We start from the raw sequence: 21505 nt of genomic DNA, 5'->3' as shown, positions 1-21505 counted from the left end.
TGACGACAGGGTGCTCGTATAAAAAGATAATTTTTTTATTTTGAAACTTTTTGAATTTTTTTTTATTTTTGCACCTCTTGCAACGTGAATGACGTATCTAAGTTCTACTCGTTATTTGGATACTCTTTCTAATTGGAAGTATGTCTCTAATATAAACGGTTTGCCAGTACATTGCAACAGTGGTCGGCTGAAGTTGGTTTTCTGTGGTTCCCAACTTCAAGGCGCAAATGCGAGCCGATCTCCCCGTTAAAAAGTCTCGCCACAGAGAGCAACAGGCCTACAACGTTACAAATATTCAATCATTACACTTCACTCACAATTTGAAGTATAGATGGCAGCACTGAAATATCATACACAACGCTAGCTACACACTCAGACTGTTAGGTGCACTCATTTTGTTCCAGACTCTGCCACAAAGTTGGGCTGGAAGAGATCTCGGCAACGGGATAAGTCCGGTGGCAGAGACCCTGGCGTTCATTCATTCAGTACATTGCATCAAGGAGAATTACGTTATCATCTTTCTATACCTAAGAAACATCACTGGACAAGTACTAGCACTACTGCTGTCATCTATCAAATAAAAAGTAAAACTTTTGTGATTCTTCGATTAAAATTGATGACCGATTATTGGTTAATGCATCTCTTATTAAAACCCAATATAGTATGATATTGATGAATAATTTTTGCGCAATAATATTAGCTGGAGTGTCAAGTTTGCTTAAAAATATTAACTGCTGATGTTTGCGTGCGGTAAATTAACAATATTAAAATGCGCAAGACTTTTTGCTTTGCAATCTTGCGCATTGTATTAATAATAATTTACGTCGCGCAAACAGCAACTGCTAAAGTTTTTATGCAAAATTGACAATTCAACTGATATTATTGCTTAAAAAATACTTTTCAATATCATGCTTTATTAATTTTTTTTATGCACCGCATTAATCAAAAACTGGTCATCTCAATCGAAAAATCACAACAGTTTTACTGTTTAGTTGATAGGTAACAGCATTGTAATTCCAGTTCAGTGATGTTTTACGTATAATATATATACTGTGTAGGCGTCACACTTATTTTCCAGAAGGCACATTTTTACTGATAAAATATTATTTTTACCCGTTTATATGTTATGGACAAAAGTAACAAACAAATACACCATTTTTTCATGGTGAATAAGTTTGCAAAATATGGACGTTTAGAGTCTGAAAGTAACTAAGAATACTTCTTGTGCAAAGAGGTTTTCTTTTGCTGAACAGAGAAAAATTCCCTATATTGCGTAATGTAGTATGTTAGGTTGTCATTTTGCACAGATATCGAGATATCAAAATTCGGCGCGCAGAGAAACGACAGGTCTGTGCAGGTGAAAGAAAATGGAATGCGCCCATTATCTGGAAAAAAAGAGGGCACATTTAATGCTGCTATAAAGTTTTTCTTTTCCCAACGAGAATTTCAGTGCTCGCCCACGCCCCTTCCCCCAACCTAGAGCCAGGCTCCCTTATCTGAGTTATTTGGTGGGCCTCCACTATAAAGAATTTACAATGTAAAAAAAAATAAGAGAGATATGTCCCGGGTCCGTGCTAGAGACCTTGCAGATCCACCTTTTTGTTCTCGAAGTAGCGTAATTTCCATCCGCGGATTGTACACAAGGGAATTACAGTAATTTAATGCACTCAACCATGCTTGATTTAAAGACATGCTTTGGTTCCATACAAAATACATTCATTTCGATGTACAAATTTTCAACGTGGTAAACGAGCGCTTACAGACCATTTTAATTGTTATAATACTCACTGACACGGTGGAGAGCATCCGCAAGTGATACTGCCGTTCTCTATGGCCGTCGAGACTCCATTCATGCACTTCCCTTGGGAAGAAATTATAAAACATAAGAGCACGTATGAATTTAATGTGGAGGGGGCAAAAATTAGATAACGTCATAGCAGGCTTTCTGAAACTGCCTTTTACACTATAAAATTACATTGTAAAAGTTCTATAAAAATTCTTTTATAAAACTTGAAAAATGCAACCAATAAGCTTATTGGTTGTTTTCATGTTTTGTAAAAGGTATTTTATCGAACTTTTATAATCCTGGCCTTAGAGGCATGTCTGTGCAATTCTTTACAACATCATCAGCATGAAGTGCCAGAATGGCCTTGGAAACCTACGGATAACCATTTGAAAATGGTACGTGAAAATAGATTCCAAAACTCACCTTGTTAAATTTCTGCTGATTTATTTTTGAGCGGAAATTGTCTCTTGACACTAATAGTCTTAACAGATGAGTGATTGGTTAAAATATTGATAATGATCATTGAGGGTAGATCCTTATCAACCTCGACCTCGAGATGGAGCCTTTGATGCAGGAACGTGTTTTGTGCGTATATATGCGTGGCCCTGATATATTTATGTTGCCAAAGTTATGTTTGTTTCGTGTTCTACTGGTGCTTTCGTATTCGAAAATGAAAATATCGAATGTTTGAATTGTCATGTTGTGCAAGTATCATGTATAAAAACTGTCTATTTTCTGCGGGGAGTTGTGTGTGTGTGGTGTTTTTTCCCCAAAAATGGGAGACCGGCCGTGAGAAAGTGAGAAAGAGGGGGAGAGAGAGAGAGAAGATTCTAATACTGAATATCTATAATATACGTAGGCTTACATTGTGTTTCGTTGAAAACACTGCAGAAGACAAAATCTTTTGCCGCATCCAGTACGACGTTTCCTCGTTGAAACTGCCTCTTCGTGCATCGGCAATGCTTCTGCATGTAATGGTCACGGCATTTCTTCTCGCATTCCTTGAATAGAAAGAAATTCAAATATTTTCTGCATTCGCGCGGTATATCTCAGATTCATTTTCATTTTATCATTTGAATAGTAATTGATATTTTAGCAAAATTAGGGAACGATGTGATTGCTACGTAAATACCGTCAGAACAAAGTTGTAATTTGATTTTGGAAGTCTCGCGTGGTAAAAAATTAGAAAATAAAAGAAGCTCTCACTAGTAAAGTGTAGATTCTTGAGCGGTAAGGGAAGCTCAGCTCAGACACTTTCTCCATGCATGTTCCCCATGGACGCCCGAGTCTCTGTGTTTCCGTGAGAGTCACTTCAACGGTCGTCATACCGTGCGGTTGTACATTTATCCCGAATTCAGAAACAAACGGCAAGCTATACGGATCGTGCACGACCACTCTGGCTCCGATCTCACGACTAGATATGTTGAGGGATTTGTGCTTCTCGATCAGAAGTAACAAATTAAGACCTGAGTGATCAGAAAGAAAGAATCCTTATTTTATTTATTTTTCCTTCTTCTTCCGTTAAAACCACCTTGAACATCACATTTTAAACCAGAAAACAAATAATCTCCCAACCTCGTAAACGAAAATTAAAAATATATAATTGACACTCTCACCAGAATTGCTCCCATAATTATAGATGTCCAAAGGTTTTTCCACCGTGTTGTTGCTGCTTCCGGCGTAATTGAACATGTAGCATTTTCCGTATCTTGGATTATATAGGACAGTGAAATTCCTTTCATTGGCGGAACAGAAAAAAAGAGAAAATCGTCACTCCATCACGCATCGGAAAACGCAAAACACGTGTACGTATTCGTATGCAAGAGGCAGTTCTGTTCGAAATAATAATTTTATTCCTCTGCAAAATTTTAAGGGATATTTTTGCAGAAAGATCGATATTTTTAATGATAAACAGAGACCTCTATTAATAGAAATTACCTAAAATTTTTAAAGGCGTATTTCACTCAATAAAATATGAAGGATTAATATTGAATTTTGATGTGTGAATCACGCATCTAGATGCGAATTGGCGAACATTGGCTGGAGATAAAGGACACCGTGTCACAAAAACGAAATTTTGCAGTGGAGTGCTTAATGATCACGGACGAAATATCTCGTACCTAACATACCCGCGGATGCACTTTCCCACATTGCATCAATTTCAATGCCCAATCCTATTGACTATAACGAAATTTCAAATGCATAAGAACGCGACCAAACTTTAACTGATCTTTTACAAAATCCACGAGGATTACAGCTCAAAAGTGACTTTGCCAGCTCACATACTTCACTATTTTGTGATTTCTCCACTGGCGCAGCTAGACCATACATACCAGAACAGTTTCGTAAGCAAATTTTCGAGACCATTCATAATATTTCCCATCCAGGAATTAAAGCTACAACTAAATTGATTCGGACTCGCTTCATTTGGTCTTCATTAAATAAAGATTGTGATAACTGGTCCAGACAATGTATACCTTGTCAAAAGTCCAAAATAACACGACATACGAAAACCCCTTAGGTTTATTTCCTGACCAAACTGAGCGATTTGATCTCATCCATCTTAATATCATTGGTCCTCTTCCTCCTTCTGGTGGCAATGCCTATTGTCTAACTATGATCGACAGGTTCACACGTTGGCCGGAGGCTGTCCCGATGCCAGACATCAGCGTCGAAACTTTAGCTCGCACATTCTACTCAACATGGATATCTCGCTTTGGGGATGCCATCCAAGATTACAACAGATCAAGGCCGTCAGTTCGAGAGCTCCCTCTCGTACTAGTACTAGAAATTCAACGAATACAGTCCTCACCATATCACCCGCAAGCAAATGGCCTCGTAGAGGAGCTACACAGACCACTCAAAGCTGCCATCAAGGCATATAACACAGAGCACTGGTGTACTGCCTTGTCCACTATATTACTCGGTTTCCCTAGCGTCTTCAAAGAAGATCTGAAAGCTACCACCGCGGAATTGGTATACGGCACTAGTCTCAGACCTCCCGGAGAAATATTCGATCCCACTCCGAGGGAAACATCATCAAAAGAACTTGTTGAGGCTATCAAAGAACATTTTTCAAAATTACGACAGCGACCAACATCTTGTCATGCACCACAAAGTATTTTCGCCCACCCTCATCTAAAAGACAGCTCACACGTATTCATTCGGTACGATAGAGTGCGGAAGCCGCTTCAATCTCCATATGACGGACCGTTTCAAGTGATCCAACGACGTGAAAAGACATTCGACATCGATGTCCGGGGGAAAAAAAAGAACAGTTTCTCTGGACGGACTGAAGCCCGCCTTCCTGGCTTCAGACGTGAAAGATTCCAGTCTGTCATCAACAAGAATTACCTTGCCTACGCCTCCCGTTCCTCAGATAAGAAAAACACGTTCCGGACGAACTGTCCATTTCCCGGACCGTTTCGATTCGTAAGTTCGCTAGTGGGGGGGGGGGGAGTGTGCGGCGGCTCACCAAAGACTGTGGCCAACAGTTGCCAAGTGCGTGGACGGCGCGAGAGGATGTTCGTGACTCAACAGTCCGGAGCATAATGCTGATTCGATAAGTTGTGTTGTTTATGATATACAGGAGTCCAGTCAAGTCATAATGGCGGCAGTTTGTTTAGTTTCGAGCTCCGTTAAAAATTTTGTTTTAAAACGTGATTATTAGGTTATGGCAGGCAGTAAATGCGTAATTACTGTTTATTAAGTCTAGGAGTAAAGGTGCATATGTGGATTTGTGTGGTGGTGTGAAGTAGGAAAGAAATTTGGATATCGTTAACGCCACGCGTGCTGTATCGGTGCAGTCTTCATCAACTAGTGACGGTTATCATTTTCCGCTATAAATGACTCAAATTTTTCAGTGATGATCAGTGTAAATTTTTCATTTGATTTGTCGGCGGGAATGTCAGCTTTAAAACGGTATGAAGATCATTCAAACATTCCAATTAGTTCGAAGTGGATGGTGTGATTACACAAACTCCGGATATAAACTTCAATGGTTTTCAAGCTAAAATATATATTTAAGGACCGCCTGGACATGATAGGGGTGAGTGATTTTTGAAACTTGATAGCAGAGATCATTAATCAGAACATTTGCTATAATTCAACCTGTTTATCGTTGCCATAACTCTTATAATTGGAGAGCAGAAATTTTCGTTAGTACGCTTTCATGAGTGATTAGTACACAACGCTCTCGACAGATGGCGCTTGAAGGGACTTACATGGATTACGAACATTTTTTTTTTTTTTTCGCATTGCGTATTATTGAATTTAAATTAGAGAAAAGTATATGATGGAGACACCAAAGCTACCAAAAGGGGAGGCGCACAAAGGAGGGCTGATGCATAAAAAGAAACAAGCAACGGGAAGGATGAAAATCCAGAGATACAGGGAGACAACCAAAACAAGAGTCAAAGACAAGAAGGAAAGAAGGACCAGATCGGGAAAATCAAAAATCCCTAGATGGAATCCAGAGAGCAGTGGGGACACGAGGAATGAGAGCTCATCACACCCTACGTTTAGCCTCTCGACATCAACGAAGTCATTTTTTCCTTCAGACTTTATTCCGAAACAGGCAAGAGGAGACAGAGAGGAAAAAGAGGATAGAAAGGTGAGACCAAAAACGGTGGAGGTGGAATCGTTGGAAAAAGAACAGGTCACGCAGGGGTCAAGGGACTCGCTAAACCTCAAGGTGAGCTGGACGACGGAGTCTGAGGAGAGTCGGCTGAAGGAGTCAGAAGAGGGAGACGAAAAAGAGGAGGAAAGTTATAAATTCCGAAAGGACCTGTTTCAAATTGATCCGGCTAACGAGCTGTGGCACATAATCACAGAGAAGACTGGATATGGACCCAGCGCAAAATACAGGATGCCACAGAGGTGCCATGGGTATGTAAAGGCCCTGATTGAAGAGACAATCATGATGGCTAAGGCACATGGTGTGTCAGGAAAGATGACAAGCACCCCGACAGGAGGAAAAGAGAGTGCCCCCCCCCCCCGTGTAGAGATTGATGTGTCTGAAATATCGAGGGAAACTCCACGAATAGACGCCCAAAAGGACCAAGGTGTCGAGGAGTTGGTGAAGAAAGGGGAAGTAGCTGTTCAGGAGGGTGCGGAGGAGGTTCCAACCCAGGTTGACAAGGAAACACAGACGGAAGAGAGAAACATAATAGAGGAAGGGCTGAATGGAATGGATGTTGCAACCCAAACTGTCGAATTAAGCACCCAAATGGAGGGGAGAAAGGTCCCTCGTGAAATTTGGGAAAGAGATAGGCAGGTGAGACTGATGGATATTAAAGAGCCGGAGAAGCCAGAGGTGCAGACCAAGGAAGAGAGAAGAGCAGGTGGACAGAACGAATACTAATGATGTAGACAACTGTGATGCCCAACCGGAGGAGAGAGAAGACCCACAGGTTAGGGAAGGAGTTAGGGATCGGCAGACGAAAGAGACGACACTAGACAATGAGCAGTGGATGAGAATGGGAGCGAGGCCCAAATCAAAACCCGGGGAGAGAGGATGTGAGGAAGAGATAGAGGAAGGAGAAATATTGGAAGAAAACCGAGAGGAGCCGTCAGCAAGAACTAAGGTTAAAAGAGTGAGATGGGCGGACTTCCACAGAGAGGATACTAGAAGAGAAAGGAGGGAGCCGCAGTCGGAAGGGATGACGGATATCCAGAGGAGGTTACTAAACATGGCAATGCAGACCCCAGACACACAGAGTGAGTCAGAAGGCCCCTCATATGCCAGAGCGATGAAAGAAGGGGAAAAGATCTACACCGTGTTGATTTTCCCAAGACACGAGGAGGACAAAGGAGAGTTGCCAAAGCGGTTTAGGGCAAGTGCAGAGAGGTTAAACCTGAAAGGAAGGATAGTGAGAATCATGAGTATACAGAGGGGCTGTGCGGTAGATTTGAGTAGTGAGGAGGATGCCAAGAAACTCCCCAGGAAGGTGGCAGAGATGAGTGATTTAAATGAGATGGTGGCGCTTAGGCCCCCAAAACCAAGGAGGGAGCATATCATGGTTAAAGACAGGAGAAGTGAGGAGGATATTCAGGAGCTGACGGATGGCATTGCAAGAGTACTAGGACAGGAGGCAGAGGAAGTATTTTACAAATTCCAGTTGAGGGCAAAGGTGGAGGAGAGGAGACATATTGTGGTGGAGGTGAGAGCGAATAGAGCCTTGGCTGAGACACTGCGGAGGGGCGAGATGTGGATTGGGAAAAAAAGAGTGAGGGTGAAGTTGTTCACACCGTCTCCCAGATGCTTCCGGTGTTAGGCAATGACGCATCATCAAAGGAGGTGCACCAGTGTTGATCCAAGATGTGCAGAAAAGCATGAGACGATAGCCTGCCATAATGAAAGGATGCGATGTATCAACTGTTTATGGAGTAACCAACAAAAGGGCACCAGGAATGATGTGAGGCACAGCGCATCAGCGATATCGTGCCCGGTGTACCGAAGAGCAACCGGGAGGCCGCAGAGAGGGCCAAGAATGTCGGAAAGAATCCAAAGGAAAGAGGTGGAGAGCAAGAGTCGGACAGAGGATAATAAAGGAGGAAGACCCCGATTGACGAGAGGAGGGGGAAACTTCTCGAATATAAGGGCACCAATGAAATGGAAATGGAGACCGGAAAGGGACATTAGAATCGAAAACGAGGAATCCAGAGGAACAGGAGTAAGTGAGGGAAGAAGAGCCGCAGCTTCGAGACCGGACAGAGAAGTGGAAAGAAGAGTTTCATGGACAAGAAAAAAAGGCGCCCACGGAGGAGAAGTGCCCGCACTAACAGTGCAGATCCCAGGAAGAGAAAACAGAGCGGGAGTAACGCAGGAGAGTTTCAGAGCTGACAAAGTGACGGTCGTAACAGAAACCAGACGCCAGGAGTTAAGAGAAAGGGAAAGCCCGGTCAGAACAGTGACATGGAGAGGCAGGAGGTAACAACGATGAGTTGAGAAGAGAGACAACAGGCGCTGTTGAAATTTGTTCGTTTTTTATAATCTTTTTCACAGAACGATGACACAACACGGAACAGAGATGGTGCCACCAGAGGAACCAGAAAAACAAGGGATCAGGTTCCTACAGTTCAATGCTGACAGAGCGAGAGGAGCAATGCTACAAATGGCTCACAATGCTGCAGCCATGGGAGTCGACGTTATATTGGTGCAAGAACCTTGGAAGTATAAAGGAGCGGTCAAAGGAATCCCACAGGAGTGGAAAGTATGGTCCTCAAAGAACCTGAAAGCGGCGGTCATCATAGCCAACAAGAAGATTGAGGGAGCAACCGTCAAAATTGGAGAACACTCGGCCACAGTTAGGGTGCGAGTGAGAGGAAAGGAGATAACATTATCCCGCTGCTACTCATCGCCATACGAGGAACTGGAAGAAGCACTCGACGAAATGAAGGAGACGGTAAGGAGGAGTAAAGGAGTACCAGTGATCATAGGAGCCGACCCCAATGGTCATCACGAGGAGTGGGGGTACAAAAAAAGTGACAACAGGGGAAGAGCAATCCACGACATGACTATGGAGACGGGTCTTGAAGTAGTCAACAGAGGGAACACAACACCGACATACGACCTTGACGGACGAGAGGGATGGCCGGACTTGACGATGAGCAGTAAAGCAGGGGAATTGAGCGGATGGAGCGTAGGAGACGAAATCACTGGAAGTTCACATAAGTATCTGCACTTCTGGTGGGGGAAAGAGAAACCAAGCCCACACAGAAGAACGTATAGTACGTCTATCAGAAGGATCAATAACTTCGCGAAAAAGCTCAAATGCAGGACACAACAGATGATAGACAATATCAAGAAAATCGGAAATGTAGATCAACTGGACAGAATAACTGAACAAATAACGGAGGTGATAAAGCAGACGGCGGATAGGACCCTAGCAACCAGGGAGGCACCGAGAAAAAGGAAGGCACCGTGGTGGACCCAAGAGCTAGAGGTACAGAGGAAGCTGCTGAGAGCCAAACTCCGGAGATGGAAGAGAGCCTCGGAAGAGAAAAAGATAGAATATAGGGTAGAATTCCGAAAACAGACAGCGATATACAATAAGCTGGTAAGACGAACTAAGACGGAAGAATGGAGGAAGTTATGCGCGAAAGCGGTAGACCCATTCGGGAACGTATATCATGCGACAGTCAAGACAAGGAGGTCTGCGGCCCAGATTCTAATGGGAGAGGAGGTAGAGAACATGGAAGAGGCATTGGAACAACAGCTCCAAAGACTCTACCCGATAGATGAAGAAGAGCAGGAATGGCAGAACAGAGAGAGAGGACAGGAGACAGCAGAACACGGTCAACATCAGGGAAGGACGGAGCCAAGGATAACGGAGAAAGAGATCCAGAGATCGCTGAATAAAACTGGAAACAAAAAAGCGCCTGGCCCAGATGGAATAACAATACCAATGCTCAAAAAGATTCACGAGGAATACCCAGAATTGCTCACTGAGTTATATAACAAGTGCCTGGATCTGGGTAGCATACCGACGATCTTCAAGATTGGAAAGATAGTATTGATACCAAGCCAGGGAAGGAACAAGAAAAGTTGGAATCGTACCGCCCGGTGACACTACTATCCCATACGGGAAAAATTCTGGAAAGAATACTGGTGACTAGGACTGTCTATCATCTGGACAGGAAAAAATTCTTGCATCCAAACCAGTACGGATTCCGGATGGGGAGGTCGGCGGACGAGGCGTTGTGTGATATAATAGTCAGTCTACGAGAAAGAAGAGTGAGACAAGAACATACGGTATTAATATCAGCTGACATCAAGGGGGCATTCGATGCTCTTCGTTACAGAAATCTCCGGAAAATAATCCAGCAATTCCCGATACCAACAGAGCTGAAGCTGACACTGAAAGCTCTCTTGAAGGGCCGAAAAGTTCTGATGGAGGTAGAAGGAGAGACAGTGGAGCATGCACAGACAAGAGGATGCCCACAGGGATCATGCTCTGGCCCCCTCATGTGGAATATAACGATGGATGCGCTGCTAAAAGAAAGGTGGGGGGAGGAGGTCAGAGTACAAGCGTTCGCAGACGACCTACTGCTGTTAATCTCGGAGCCCAGATGGGATGATGTAGAGGAAACAGTTGGAGAAGCGCTGGAGACAATTGCAACATGGATGGATCGGAACGACCTAGACCCAGCACTCGACAAAAGTGGTTACATGTGATTTAGCACACGAGACAAGCGACCTAAAATCAGGATGAGAAACCAAAGACTCACATGGAGAAAAGAAATGAAATACCTTGGGGTGCTTATCGACAGCGACCTGGATTGGATTCCACATCTTCGACAGCAAGGAAAGAAGGCCAACGCAAACCTACAGAAGATGATGGCCATAGCAGGTCCAAGATTGGGAATTAACCAGAGGATGAGGAGAGTGCTCTATGACCAGGTGGCAACCAAGACAGTAACGTATGGAGCAGCCGCGTGGTACGCTAGCCCGACAGAGAAAATGAAAAGACAGCTCGATACCATCCAAAGAGGGTTCCTGTTCTTTATGACAAGGGCGTATCACAAAATATCGACGGCGGCAATGCAGAGCATAGCAGGAGTACCCCCCCCCCCCGAGTTTGTATACCGACTTCGTATGCAAATCAGCGAGAATATCCAGACTCAACAGAAGGGTGACAGTTGCAGAAAGGCTGATAATACCAGAGGAGGTGGAGGGAAGAGCTATAGGATGGGGCGACCACCCAGCTAACGAAATCCAGGAGCAACAGGTCGTAACGACGGAGCGAGAAGAAGCCATCTCATACGAGGGAAGGACAATATTTACGGATGGGTCCAAGACGGATAGTGGAACAGGAGCAGCGTACGTGGAGTATCAAGGGGGTGAAAGAGTCAAGTCCTGGAGAGAGAAACTGAGAGAGGGATGCACGGTATTTCAAGCAGAGCTGTGGGCGATCCGAAAAGCAATGGAACAACGGGAGGATAATTTGGAGAAGATGACCATATATTCAGACAGTAAATCAAGCTTGGAAGCTATCAGGGACCCTTTAACAAGACACGAAGATGCTAGAGCCATAAGAAGAATACTGAAAGAGAGGAGGAATGTAGCACTGATGTGGGTGAGAGGCCATGTGGGCGAACGTGGAAACGAGGAGGCAGATCAGTTGGCGCGGGAAGCGACGAAACTGGAGACAACGTCCCAGGAGAAGAAGATCGCTGCGGCAACGGTCAAAAGAATAATTAAGGGGCAGAAGCAATGGAATGATCCAAAAACAAACGGACGGCTTATTCATAGAGTCATCCCAAAAGTCCAGTGGAAAGAACGTTACTGGAGTAGGGAAAAGACAATCTTCTTCTCGGGCCATGGACCGTTTCCCACCAACTTTAAGCGTTCCAAAATTTCCGACAACGAGCAATGTATATGCGGAGGAGTGGGAAGTCCAATTCACTTTGCTACGGAATGTGTCCACACCAGTCGTTTCCACTTAGTTAAGCCACGGCCGCAATTGGAGAACGAGTGGTTTAAAAGAATGGCCAAGGATGATGAGGCACTCGGGAAAATCAAGAAAATGGTCGGCTTTCTGGAAGAGAGTATGGAGTGGCTCCATAATAAGCGGACGGGAGCAGCAGATCGAGCGACGAGCCCACCTGCACCCAGGAGAAGGAGTGAGAGAATCAGAAGGCGTCAGGAGACAGAACAGGAGACGGGACGACAGGGAGAAGAAGAATGGACTGAGGAGGAAAACGAAGATCAAGAGGCAGACGATCCAGGCTCCGACTTCCAATGAGGACGAGGCGAAGAAGGAGGAAGTCGCGAATTAGTATTTAATTAAATAAGGGTGTCAGGCAGTTGAATGCATACAGTCGCTTTCGTGGCCCGGGGTATTTGGGGGGGGGGACACACTCATACTTCCGGCACAACTCAATCGGTAGTAAATTGCCTATGGCGATAGACCGGAGTTGTGCTCGGTTTGAATGAATGAATGAATGTCTATGATACATTAAAAGCGGATTGTTACAGAAGAAATGCATTCCAGCTCTCCCTGCTTTTCCTTTACTCTTTTTCTTATCATCGCGAAGCTTCACTGTGGCCCTATGAAGTTTTTTCCTCCGTTCTTTCCATATTCCTGTTTAGTGGGTTTTTCCCGCATCTTTCTATTATACTATACATACATATATATATATATATATATATATATATATTTTTTTTTTTTTTAAATTTTAGAGAGAGCAAGTAAGAGGAAGGGTGAGAGGACGAAAGAAAGAAAATCTATATTATATCTTTCCTTTTCTAACTTGGGAACAAGGAAACCAGTTTTTTGCCGATACTTGAAATTTTGATCATCTAAATTTGTTTCAAAAGGCGTGTATGTGAAGGGGTGGAAAATTTCTTTCTTTCGTATGGAGCACGATTTTTTTCTATGGAGTTCGCTTGTTTTGTAAAGTGAATATCTCTATTATTTATTGATATAGGATTTGTTTTCCTGCATTTTAGTGTATTACTAAAACTAATAGCGTTATCCCAATGTTGACGAAAATGGATACAGTGTACTTTCCGTACCTCCGGTGTTTTCTCTTTGAAAACTTCATTTCAAAACTTTTATCGTTTACTTACTGCCTATCACATCTGTTCCCTTCGAAGCTGCACGATATGATGAGACTATCGAATTCGATTCCAAAGTGGTAGATGTCCATTATTGTCGGCATTAGATCTTCCTGGACATCGATCAAGTCATCCAAACGAGCGTGTCGAATCAACCTGAGGACGTCTTTCGTCTCCTCATCAATAACGTGATCCAAAAGCTCTTCAATATCGGACGATCCTTTTACCGGATCTTCGGATTCGAGAAGAGAATCTTTTTTGTAATTTGAATCGCAATAGCATTTTTGAGACTTTGATGTCGTTAGGTTTCTGCAAATGGATTGGATCCTCTGATCATCCTCCGTACAGAAAACGTTCGAACAGACACAAAAAGAGTAGCTCAGTTGGGCACAAAACTCCGTGAGACAAGGCGAAGAATTACACGAACAACTCTCGTTGAACCACGACCATTGGCACAAAGGATTCCTGTAACATCTCGACTTCAACTGCGGATTAGACCTGGTAGACAAATGGAGAGAAATTAAATCAGTTTTAGTTAATTACGCGGGTGATCTCTCGTCACATTTCGAAATTCCATAATAAATTATTTCTACCAAACAATAAAAACTCGTTAGTTTCCGGCATTTACATCTTGGCGTCCGAGTGACAAGATGCTCGTCTTCCACTATGAAGGTTACCGTCAAGGTCCACTGGTTCGATTCCAGATAAAGAACATCAAAGTCAACTTCTTTACCTACAGAGCCTTACCACCGATAGATGACACCTTCGTTTTCCCACCTAACTCCACTGGTCGGAAATTGCCGTATGGTGATATATGACCGGAGTTTGTGAGCGGTAAAGTATTAACACCTTCGACGTTTTTAAACACATTGCACAGTCGTGGAAACGAGTAAGACGTATTTGAAACCTGTTGAGTATTTATGATACTCTCCTCTTACTTCGTGATTAATTAACCGAAACATCTTTTGAGTTATAAAAGCCCCAATTATGCGGGAGCCTGTGGTTCGTAGGTCTCCTTCGCACGAGAATTTTGTTTCGTAATTTCTTTGTTGAACATGTGCATTGGCTTTAGAATTTTTAGTTCAATAGCACTTACTTGATTGCCATTGATGCACTCAAAAGTTTTCCTAATTTCTGTAACCTATTTATGGATGTTTTACTAATTCTACTCTCCGGAATCGGATTTAATGAACAAACGGTAACAGCCGGAAACTGCAGCTTCGGGTGAAACATTTCCTGAAAGGAAGAAAAAACATAAAAATACAAATGCAGCACATCACGTGGGTAGTTCACGATATCATCATACTCACCATATCTAAAAAAAATGCGTTAAAAAAAACTAAATTTCTTGGGTGCATATATTATAGAGCGCTGCTTTATTTTTTCTAATGAAGTCATGAAATTTTCATGTGTGGATTATACGGAGTAAATTACGATGTGCGAATGCGAACCGATATCGACATTTGCGGTCTCTCCCAGAGAGCAACAAACCTACAGCGATACAAATATTTAATCATTACACTTCACTCACAGTTTGAAAAATAGATGGTGGCACTAAAATGTTCACGCACAACACTAAACACGCACTCAGACTGTTAGGTAGATACACATACATTGTTCCGGCACAGTTTTTTGGTAGTAAATTGCCCATCCTTATAAACCTGAATTTTTCTCGGTTTGAAAGAAAATAAATTACAGACGTTCAGTATATCCAGAACAAGCGCAAAAAACATATAAAATAAAAATTGATAACTAACTTTTCTCCGCACCAGTTTAGGATAGCTAAGGTATTCTCTGATGACGTTGGCTGTCATGTAGCCCATGATTATGAGAGTGATAAGCACCGCCACGCTCCACAGATGCCTTTTGAGCTCCGATCTGGAAGTGACGGCGTACGAGACCCCCGCTGCTGAAATTTTGTAACCGATGAAATCTTTCGCCAAGGTTTTGACGTTGGTCCCTACTTTACTGGACTTCCTCAAGTCCGCACGCTACAGACAGGAGCAAAAGAAAAATCATCACGTGGAAGAATCGAAGTAAACGCGAATTGATGCTATGGTAAGCTACAAAATATGTGAGCTCGACTGAAACATAATTCCATAAGAGTTATCGGTAATTTCTGAAGTAATAAGCACCCATCATAATTCAAGTAGAAATTACTACAAGAAAGCATACCGTGATAAAACTAAAGCAAATCCCGTAATTATTACAAAGCTAATGTAGCGACCCTTCTTCAACTGTTTATTATCATTCTTTTTTATTATTATTATTTATGTCAGTGTGGCAACATGTGTATTTTTATGTAGTCAAAGCCGACTATCATTGTTGTTTGGTTTACATTCGGCATATCCTTACGTCTGCCACACGCTCCCGCTGTTGAGTTTGTAATAGTTATATAAATTGTAAATAAAACATGTAAATAATTAACAATCGCTATATTCAACTTATGAGCGAGCCTACTGAACAGCGTCGCGCCCACAATAGCGTAACAGTGGTGACCTGTTTTTTTTGAACATGTGAGATGCAAGTTGCTGTTTCCCTTTCCCGACCACGTTGTTTGTGCTACGACCGTGAACTTGCGTTTTCGGCTACCGGCGGTTTATGGTTTCCGATGGAAACAGATGCTGTCATCTCACCTTCTGAAGATGTTGTCAAGCATACGGTAGGCTCTTTTTGAACTTTTCTTGATTTGTGTGTCGCAAACGCCACGATGTCAAAGACTCAACCCGAATCGATGGAAATCAACCCAGTCGCGGTAAAAATGCCTCCGTTCTGGCGAAATCGCCCGGAATTATGGTTCAAACAGATCGAATCGCAATTTTTGCTCTCCAAAATTAGCGCTGACTCGACGAAATTTAACTATGTAGTTACTAGTTTAGATCAGCAGGAACTCTCGGCCATTTCGGATATCTTAATGAATCCACCGACTCAAAATAGCTATGATGCCCTGAAAGAGCGGTTGATATCCCAGTATGCCGATTCCGAATCTTCTAAGTTAAAGGCTCTTTTGCAAGGCCTAGTTTTGGGTGACAAGCGCCCGTCACGTTTGCTATTGGAGATGCGCGATTTAGCTGGCAAGCATTTTGATGATAAAATTTTGAAAACCTTGTGGTTACAACAATTGCCAGTAGCTGTTCAGCAGATATTAGCCGTAAGCACTGACGACTTGCGGAAATGGCAGATGGCATATTGGACGTTACCAAGCCCACGGATGTCAGTTCAGTCCAGCCGTGTCCAATCGATACCAGATTAGATGAGATCTGCACTCGCCTGTCTAGATTAGAAACTAAACCTCATGCTCAGCGTTTTCGTTCGCGATCTAGATCTCGCCAATCTCTCCCAGCGGGACAAACATCTCAAATATGCTGGTACCACAGGAAATTCAGAGAAAAAGCGCACAAGTGCACAGCGCCCTGCTCTTACAAGCACTCAAAAAACGAGTAGAGCATTCGTTGGGGGCACACAGCGAAAATGCTAATATTGCACGTCGCCTATTTGTGTATGATCGTAAAAACGGATTGCACTTCCTTGTTGATACTGGAGCATCAGTATCTGTGTTACCCGCTGAAAAATCTGAATTGTCAACTAAAACCAATTCCTTTCAGTTAACTGCTGCTAATGGCACTCAAATTCCTACATTTGGTACTAAGATACTGAACTTGGACTCTGCATAAGAATTTCGTTTGGAAATTTGTTGTGGCCTCAATCAATAAGCCAATCCTAGGCGCTGATTTTCTTAGTCGATACAGCTTTTTGGTTGACATGAACAACATAAGCGTAACACTAACTTATAAGTGGAATACGAAGCGACCATAACTAAAATCTTGGATTTAAAAACTTATCCACAGAAGTTTTTTCACCCGTATGTGTTCCCTCCCTCAAAATTCGCCAACCATTCCCTATCACCATCCATCGATAATGAAAGGGCTTTTTACTTATTGTTGGGTTTACCATATTTTCCTGGAAAAAATACGAAAAACTTGTTTCCCAAACACGGGAAATTGTCAGTTGTCACCAACAACATATTTGAATTTGTATTTTTTTTTTATTGCAAGCATATAGTGCTGACAAAACTTTCAAGTACCATGTTAATTAATTCATTGTGTACTAAATAATTTTGTCGAAAAATTAATCTTTTCCAGGCCTTAATTTGAACCAAAATGACCTACCAAAGCATTTTCGATAATTATTTCATTTTTTCTTAATGTGGTACTAAAAGGGTTAAAAGTTGGGAAAATAATTTTGATTTCATAGACATAAAACTATTGAAAATATTTGAAGGGCTCAAAAATATTAGCCTATATAATATATTAGGCAAAATAATATTGCCTAATAATATAATATATTTATAGGCAAAATATTGCCTATCATGGGGATGATGGCAAATATTTTGGATGTGGCTTAGGCCCATGGGCTGATTACAAGTATGCTTGAGTGCAGTAAAATGTGCATGTCGTTGAAAATACGAAAAAAACGGACAATTTTCATTAAAAAAATCGGGATGGCAAAAATTTCAAGAAAATTCGGAAATCAGCCGGGAAATAAAGGCCATACGGTCACTCTAGGTCATAGATATAATATAACCAATCTTATATCTATGCCCTAGGTATTGTACAAGCGTATTAATCGGTCTCAGTAAAGGACACTCACATCATTCGCAGCTTATTCCCCAAATGAGTTATTTATATAACCTTTAACCTTCTACTGAGAATTCATATGAAATTCTATATATATATATAATAATCAAGACGTTCAAACCTTTTTCCTGCTGAACTTGAATCGTCTCCGCAGCGTCGTCTTTTGATCGGTGTTCAAACGAGACAGCATCTCAAACATCCAAAAATCTTTTCAGCAATTTCCGCAAACAGGGGAACACTGCACATTTCAAATAAAATTTCGTTCATTTATGTTCCTTTATTGACGAAGAGCTTAAAAAAAACATATCAACTCACACTAATGAAGAAGTATATATTTTGGAAAGAATCCCCTTTAAAAACAGAAATAAAAATAAGTCTAGAAACGTGGGAATGCGGACGAAAGGGCGAAATTCCAAAAATGTATAAAGCCAAGGCCCACACTCGTGTCAAATCTGACCCAATAATTATTCTCAAATATTTGCTTGCAATATGGTGATTTTCTCAGTGTTGTGACCGTTGGCGTTATTCGACAAATATAAGGCCAGACGTATTGGAAGATCGGGAAGGAAGGCGTGGTCACCTTTGACTTGAGTTGGAACAGTGTTTCCCATGATGTGCATCGTGGTTCATAGGGGCGTTGCTAATCTTTGTCAGGGGCGTAGTTGTGAGCTGGAGATATCGATTTTTGTGCCCTTTTGTGCTTTAAAGTGGTTCTTTTATAAGGGGAAAATACCTACTATATAAAGTGCATGTAAAGTACATGTATTATATAAAGTAAAGCTCTGATGAAATCGCAGCAGAAGTACAGCCGAGGATCTACGGTCGACAAGAAGAAGTCGGGGGAAGTTTACTGACGCAGCCGGTAGGATCGGGACTTCAACGACTCAAGACTGTGAGGTGAATTAGAAGAAGAATAGTGTCCAGAGCCACGGTGAAACCACCCCGGTTCGCATAGAAGGATAGCAGCAGATTCGAGCTCCAACGCTGGTTCCCCCCCCCCTGAAGTCAACCCGACTACGGTGCTGAGATGAGCAATCCTGCCTAGGGAAGAGAAGCAAGTATTGTGCGGCGGTATCGAGACGATAAATAAAGATATCGTGTTTGACAAAAGGGAACAAGGAAGATTTGGAGACCATGGCCGCCAACTTGGGGGTAGAAGTTCGACCGGAGTTCATTTTAATGCAATTAACGAATGTCATACACAAAAGTGAAGTGTACAACGAAGTGACATGCAGAGAGATGCTGAAAACGATCATAGGCAATAGGAAAGAGAGAGAAGAGATGGAGGAGCGGCGTAAAGATAGAGAAAGGGAGATGGAACATGAACTCGAAAGACTGAGGATCGAGACAGGAACCAGAAGAGAGGAGTATAATCAGGCTGAGCACGGCAGAACCCCTAGCCAGGATTTCCAGACCATGATGCAAAAATTCAAGATGGAAGAAGTCTGTACCAGGTGCTGTTCGAGCGGCAAGCTCGTCGCGTGGCATGGGAAGATTGGTTAACTGAGCTCTTGGGACTTCTTCCCTACGAAATGAAAAAGTTAATTGCCTACGAGCCGGAAGAGAAGGTACAGGACTATAATAAAGTTAAAGAATTATTATATAGAGAAGATTCAAACTCACCCCTGAGAGGTTTCGGCAGATGTTTTCTTCACGTTTCAAAAATCAAGAGGACACCTGAAGAGACTTCTACCACGAGTTGTGTACCTACTTCGATGGGTGGACGTTGGCTTTGTGGGTTATGACATTTGAGCAACTAATCATCGCCGATCAAATGAAAAAACGCGTCCCAGCAGATTTTAAGGAACATTATCTGAACGAATGGTGTGATATGGTTTCTCCAAGTGAGCTATCGGAGAAACTAGATTGCTTCGATGATGTAAAGAGGACTCTGAAGACACCCTTCCTTAGTGACAGAACGAGGACCCTGAGACCGGTTCATCAAAGTCCAAGATGGAAAGCCAACGGCAACCAGAGACTTCAGGTTGAGTCCTTTCCGCCTAAGGCGACGACCAGAAATAGAGCCGCAGTCACTTGTTGTGCGTGTAGAGCAGAAGGCGATATACCAAGGTTTTGTCCTACAAAAGGTCAGCAGGAGCCATTGAGCAGAACCCAGGCGAACTCTGTCCAGACAGAAGAGAGGTACACGATTGAAGAAACCACAGTCCTAACAGCACGTATCACTGTGCCGGCAGCTGTTGTTGGTGTGACACACCACAGACCGTGAGTTTGAGATGTAATCAGAAGACAATAAGAAGCGTAGTCGATTCCGGAGCCCATATCTCAATCGTTAGATCGGATTTGGTTGAGATAGAAGACAATGAAGGCGAGGGGAGAGAATAAGGATCGAGTCCGCATTTGGTAAAAGCAAGATAGCCCCTCTGAAATTATGCATGATGAAGATCAGCGTCGGCAAACACGGGTGCAATTACTTGCATGTATTAACGTGTCGATATTAATGTGTCAACTTACTTACGTGTCGATTACTTGCGCAGTGTCGAGTCACTTGATAAATGAAATGTTAATATGTCCGATGGCATACGATGCACTCTTGGGAAATTTACAAGTTCCAAGTCCGATCAATGAGCCAAGCCGTAAGGGCGATGTGTGTACCTCATCTGCCGATTCCGGTGCCGATCGCAAACAGAAAGACAAAGTCCAACGACAGCAATAACAGCGATTTTGACATATCTAACAAAGAACTTGAAGAGAGGATCGTAGCCCAAGTCGAGAGCTACTTCACCGACTTCAACATCATGAAAAACAACTTCCTGCTGAAACACGTTCGGAGGAACAAGTAGGGCTACATCAGTCTGAGATTGGTCTCATCCTTCAGGAAGGTCAAGACCCTGACTATGGACTTGAGGGTCGTCCGGTACTATCTCAGGAACTCGAACAAACTCCAAGTCAACGAAGAAGATACTAAAGTGCGCCGGATCGTGCCCATACCGGCTTTCGAGGACACCAGATGCGCTAAAATGACCCTGGTCTGCAACATGACGTCCGAGGAAGTGACACCCCAGTTCGTATCGCAGTTTATGTCAGAGCACGGTGAAGTCGTCGACGTGACAGTCGTCAATCGAGCATCTAAGATACCGGATGTCTGTACGAAGCGCTGCCTCTACGTCAATAGGAACGTGATGAAGAAGACGTTCGCCCTCGTCGAGTACAAGACCCACGAATCCGCCCAGAGAGCGATCGCTGAAGAAGGCGCCGACTTCACCTCTCCTCTCAGACGTGTACAAGACCAATCGGGACACGTCCGCAGCTCAAGAAGATGAACTCGAAACGATACGACAATGGACATCCTGTCAACAGGAGGAGATCGGCACCCAACCGGTTCCCGTCCAGGCAGGAAACATCCAAGCAATTGGACTGGCGATTATTTTCGTGTCCATTTGCAAAAGGAATCAACCGTAAGAGTCACAAACACTCCACCGCTCTTCATCTTGCTAAAATGAATTCCTCGTTGAACTATATATTAGACATAGATTAAAACAGAACTGTGAACATACATAA

The 21505-nt window shown here is 42.9% G+C and overlaps 2 protein-coding genes across 2 annotated transcripts in view; one reads left to right on the top strand and one right to left on the bottom strand.

The window, feature by feature from the left end:
• LOC149064561 (acid-sensing ion channel 1A-like) overlaps window positions 1–15696 on the bottom strand; it is a 50051-nt gene extending 34355 nt beyond the window's left edge. The window contains exons 1-8 of the mRNA XM_089254607.1: window positions 15688–15696; window positions 15107–15340; window positions 14446–14585; window positions 13362–13847; window positions 3403–3521; window positions 2993–3252; window positions 2652–2787; window positions 1789–1861 (exon numbers count right to left, since the gene is read on the bottom strand). Coding sequence (XP_089110733.1) covers window positions 1789–1861; window positions 2652–2787; window positions 2993–3252; window positions 3403–3521; window positions 13362–13847; window positions 14446–14585; window positions 15107–15340; window positions 15688–15696 — 1457 coding nt within the window. The remainder of the gene's footprint in view (window positions 1–1788; window positions 1862–2651; window positions 2788–2992; window positions 3253–3402; window positions 3522–13361; window positions 13848–14445; window positions 14586–15106; window positions 15341–15687) is intronic.
• A 5145-nt stretch (window positions 15697–20841) lies between these two features.
• Window positions 20842–21267, top strand: LOC149064560 (uncharacterized). Its single transcript, XM_089255371.1, has one exon. The coding sequence runs from the start codon at window positions 20842–20844 to the stop codon at window positions 21265–21267; it is 426 nt and encodes a 141-aa protein (XP_089111497.1).
• Window positions 21268–21505: the final 238 nt, after the last annotated feature.

This window comes from Pholcus phalangioides, unplaced genomic scaffold (genome assembly GCF_987345545.1).
Source record: "Pholcus phalangioides strain wild (caught in Gottingen) unplaced genomic scaffold, Ppha-v1.0 ptg000042l_1, whole genome shotgun sequence".
NCBI classification, from domain to species: domain Eukaryota; kingdom Metazoa; phylum Arthropoda; class Arachnida; order Araneae; family Pholcidae; genus Pholcus; species Pholcus phalangioides.
Note: the sequence above shows the minus strand (reverse complement) of the source record. Positions and strands in the feature narration are given on the sequence as shown.

Excerpts from the sequence above, each read along its gene's own strand:
- LOC149064560 (XM_089255371.1), top strand. The coding sequence starts at position 20,842 with ATGGACTTGAGGGTCGTCCGGTACTATCTCAGGAACTCGAACAAACTC.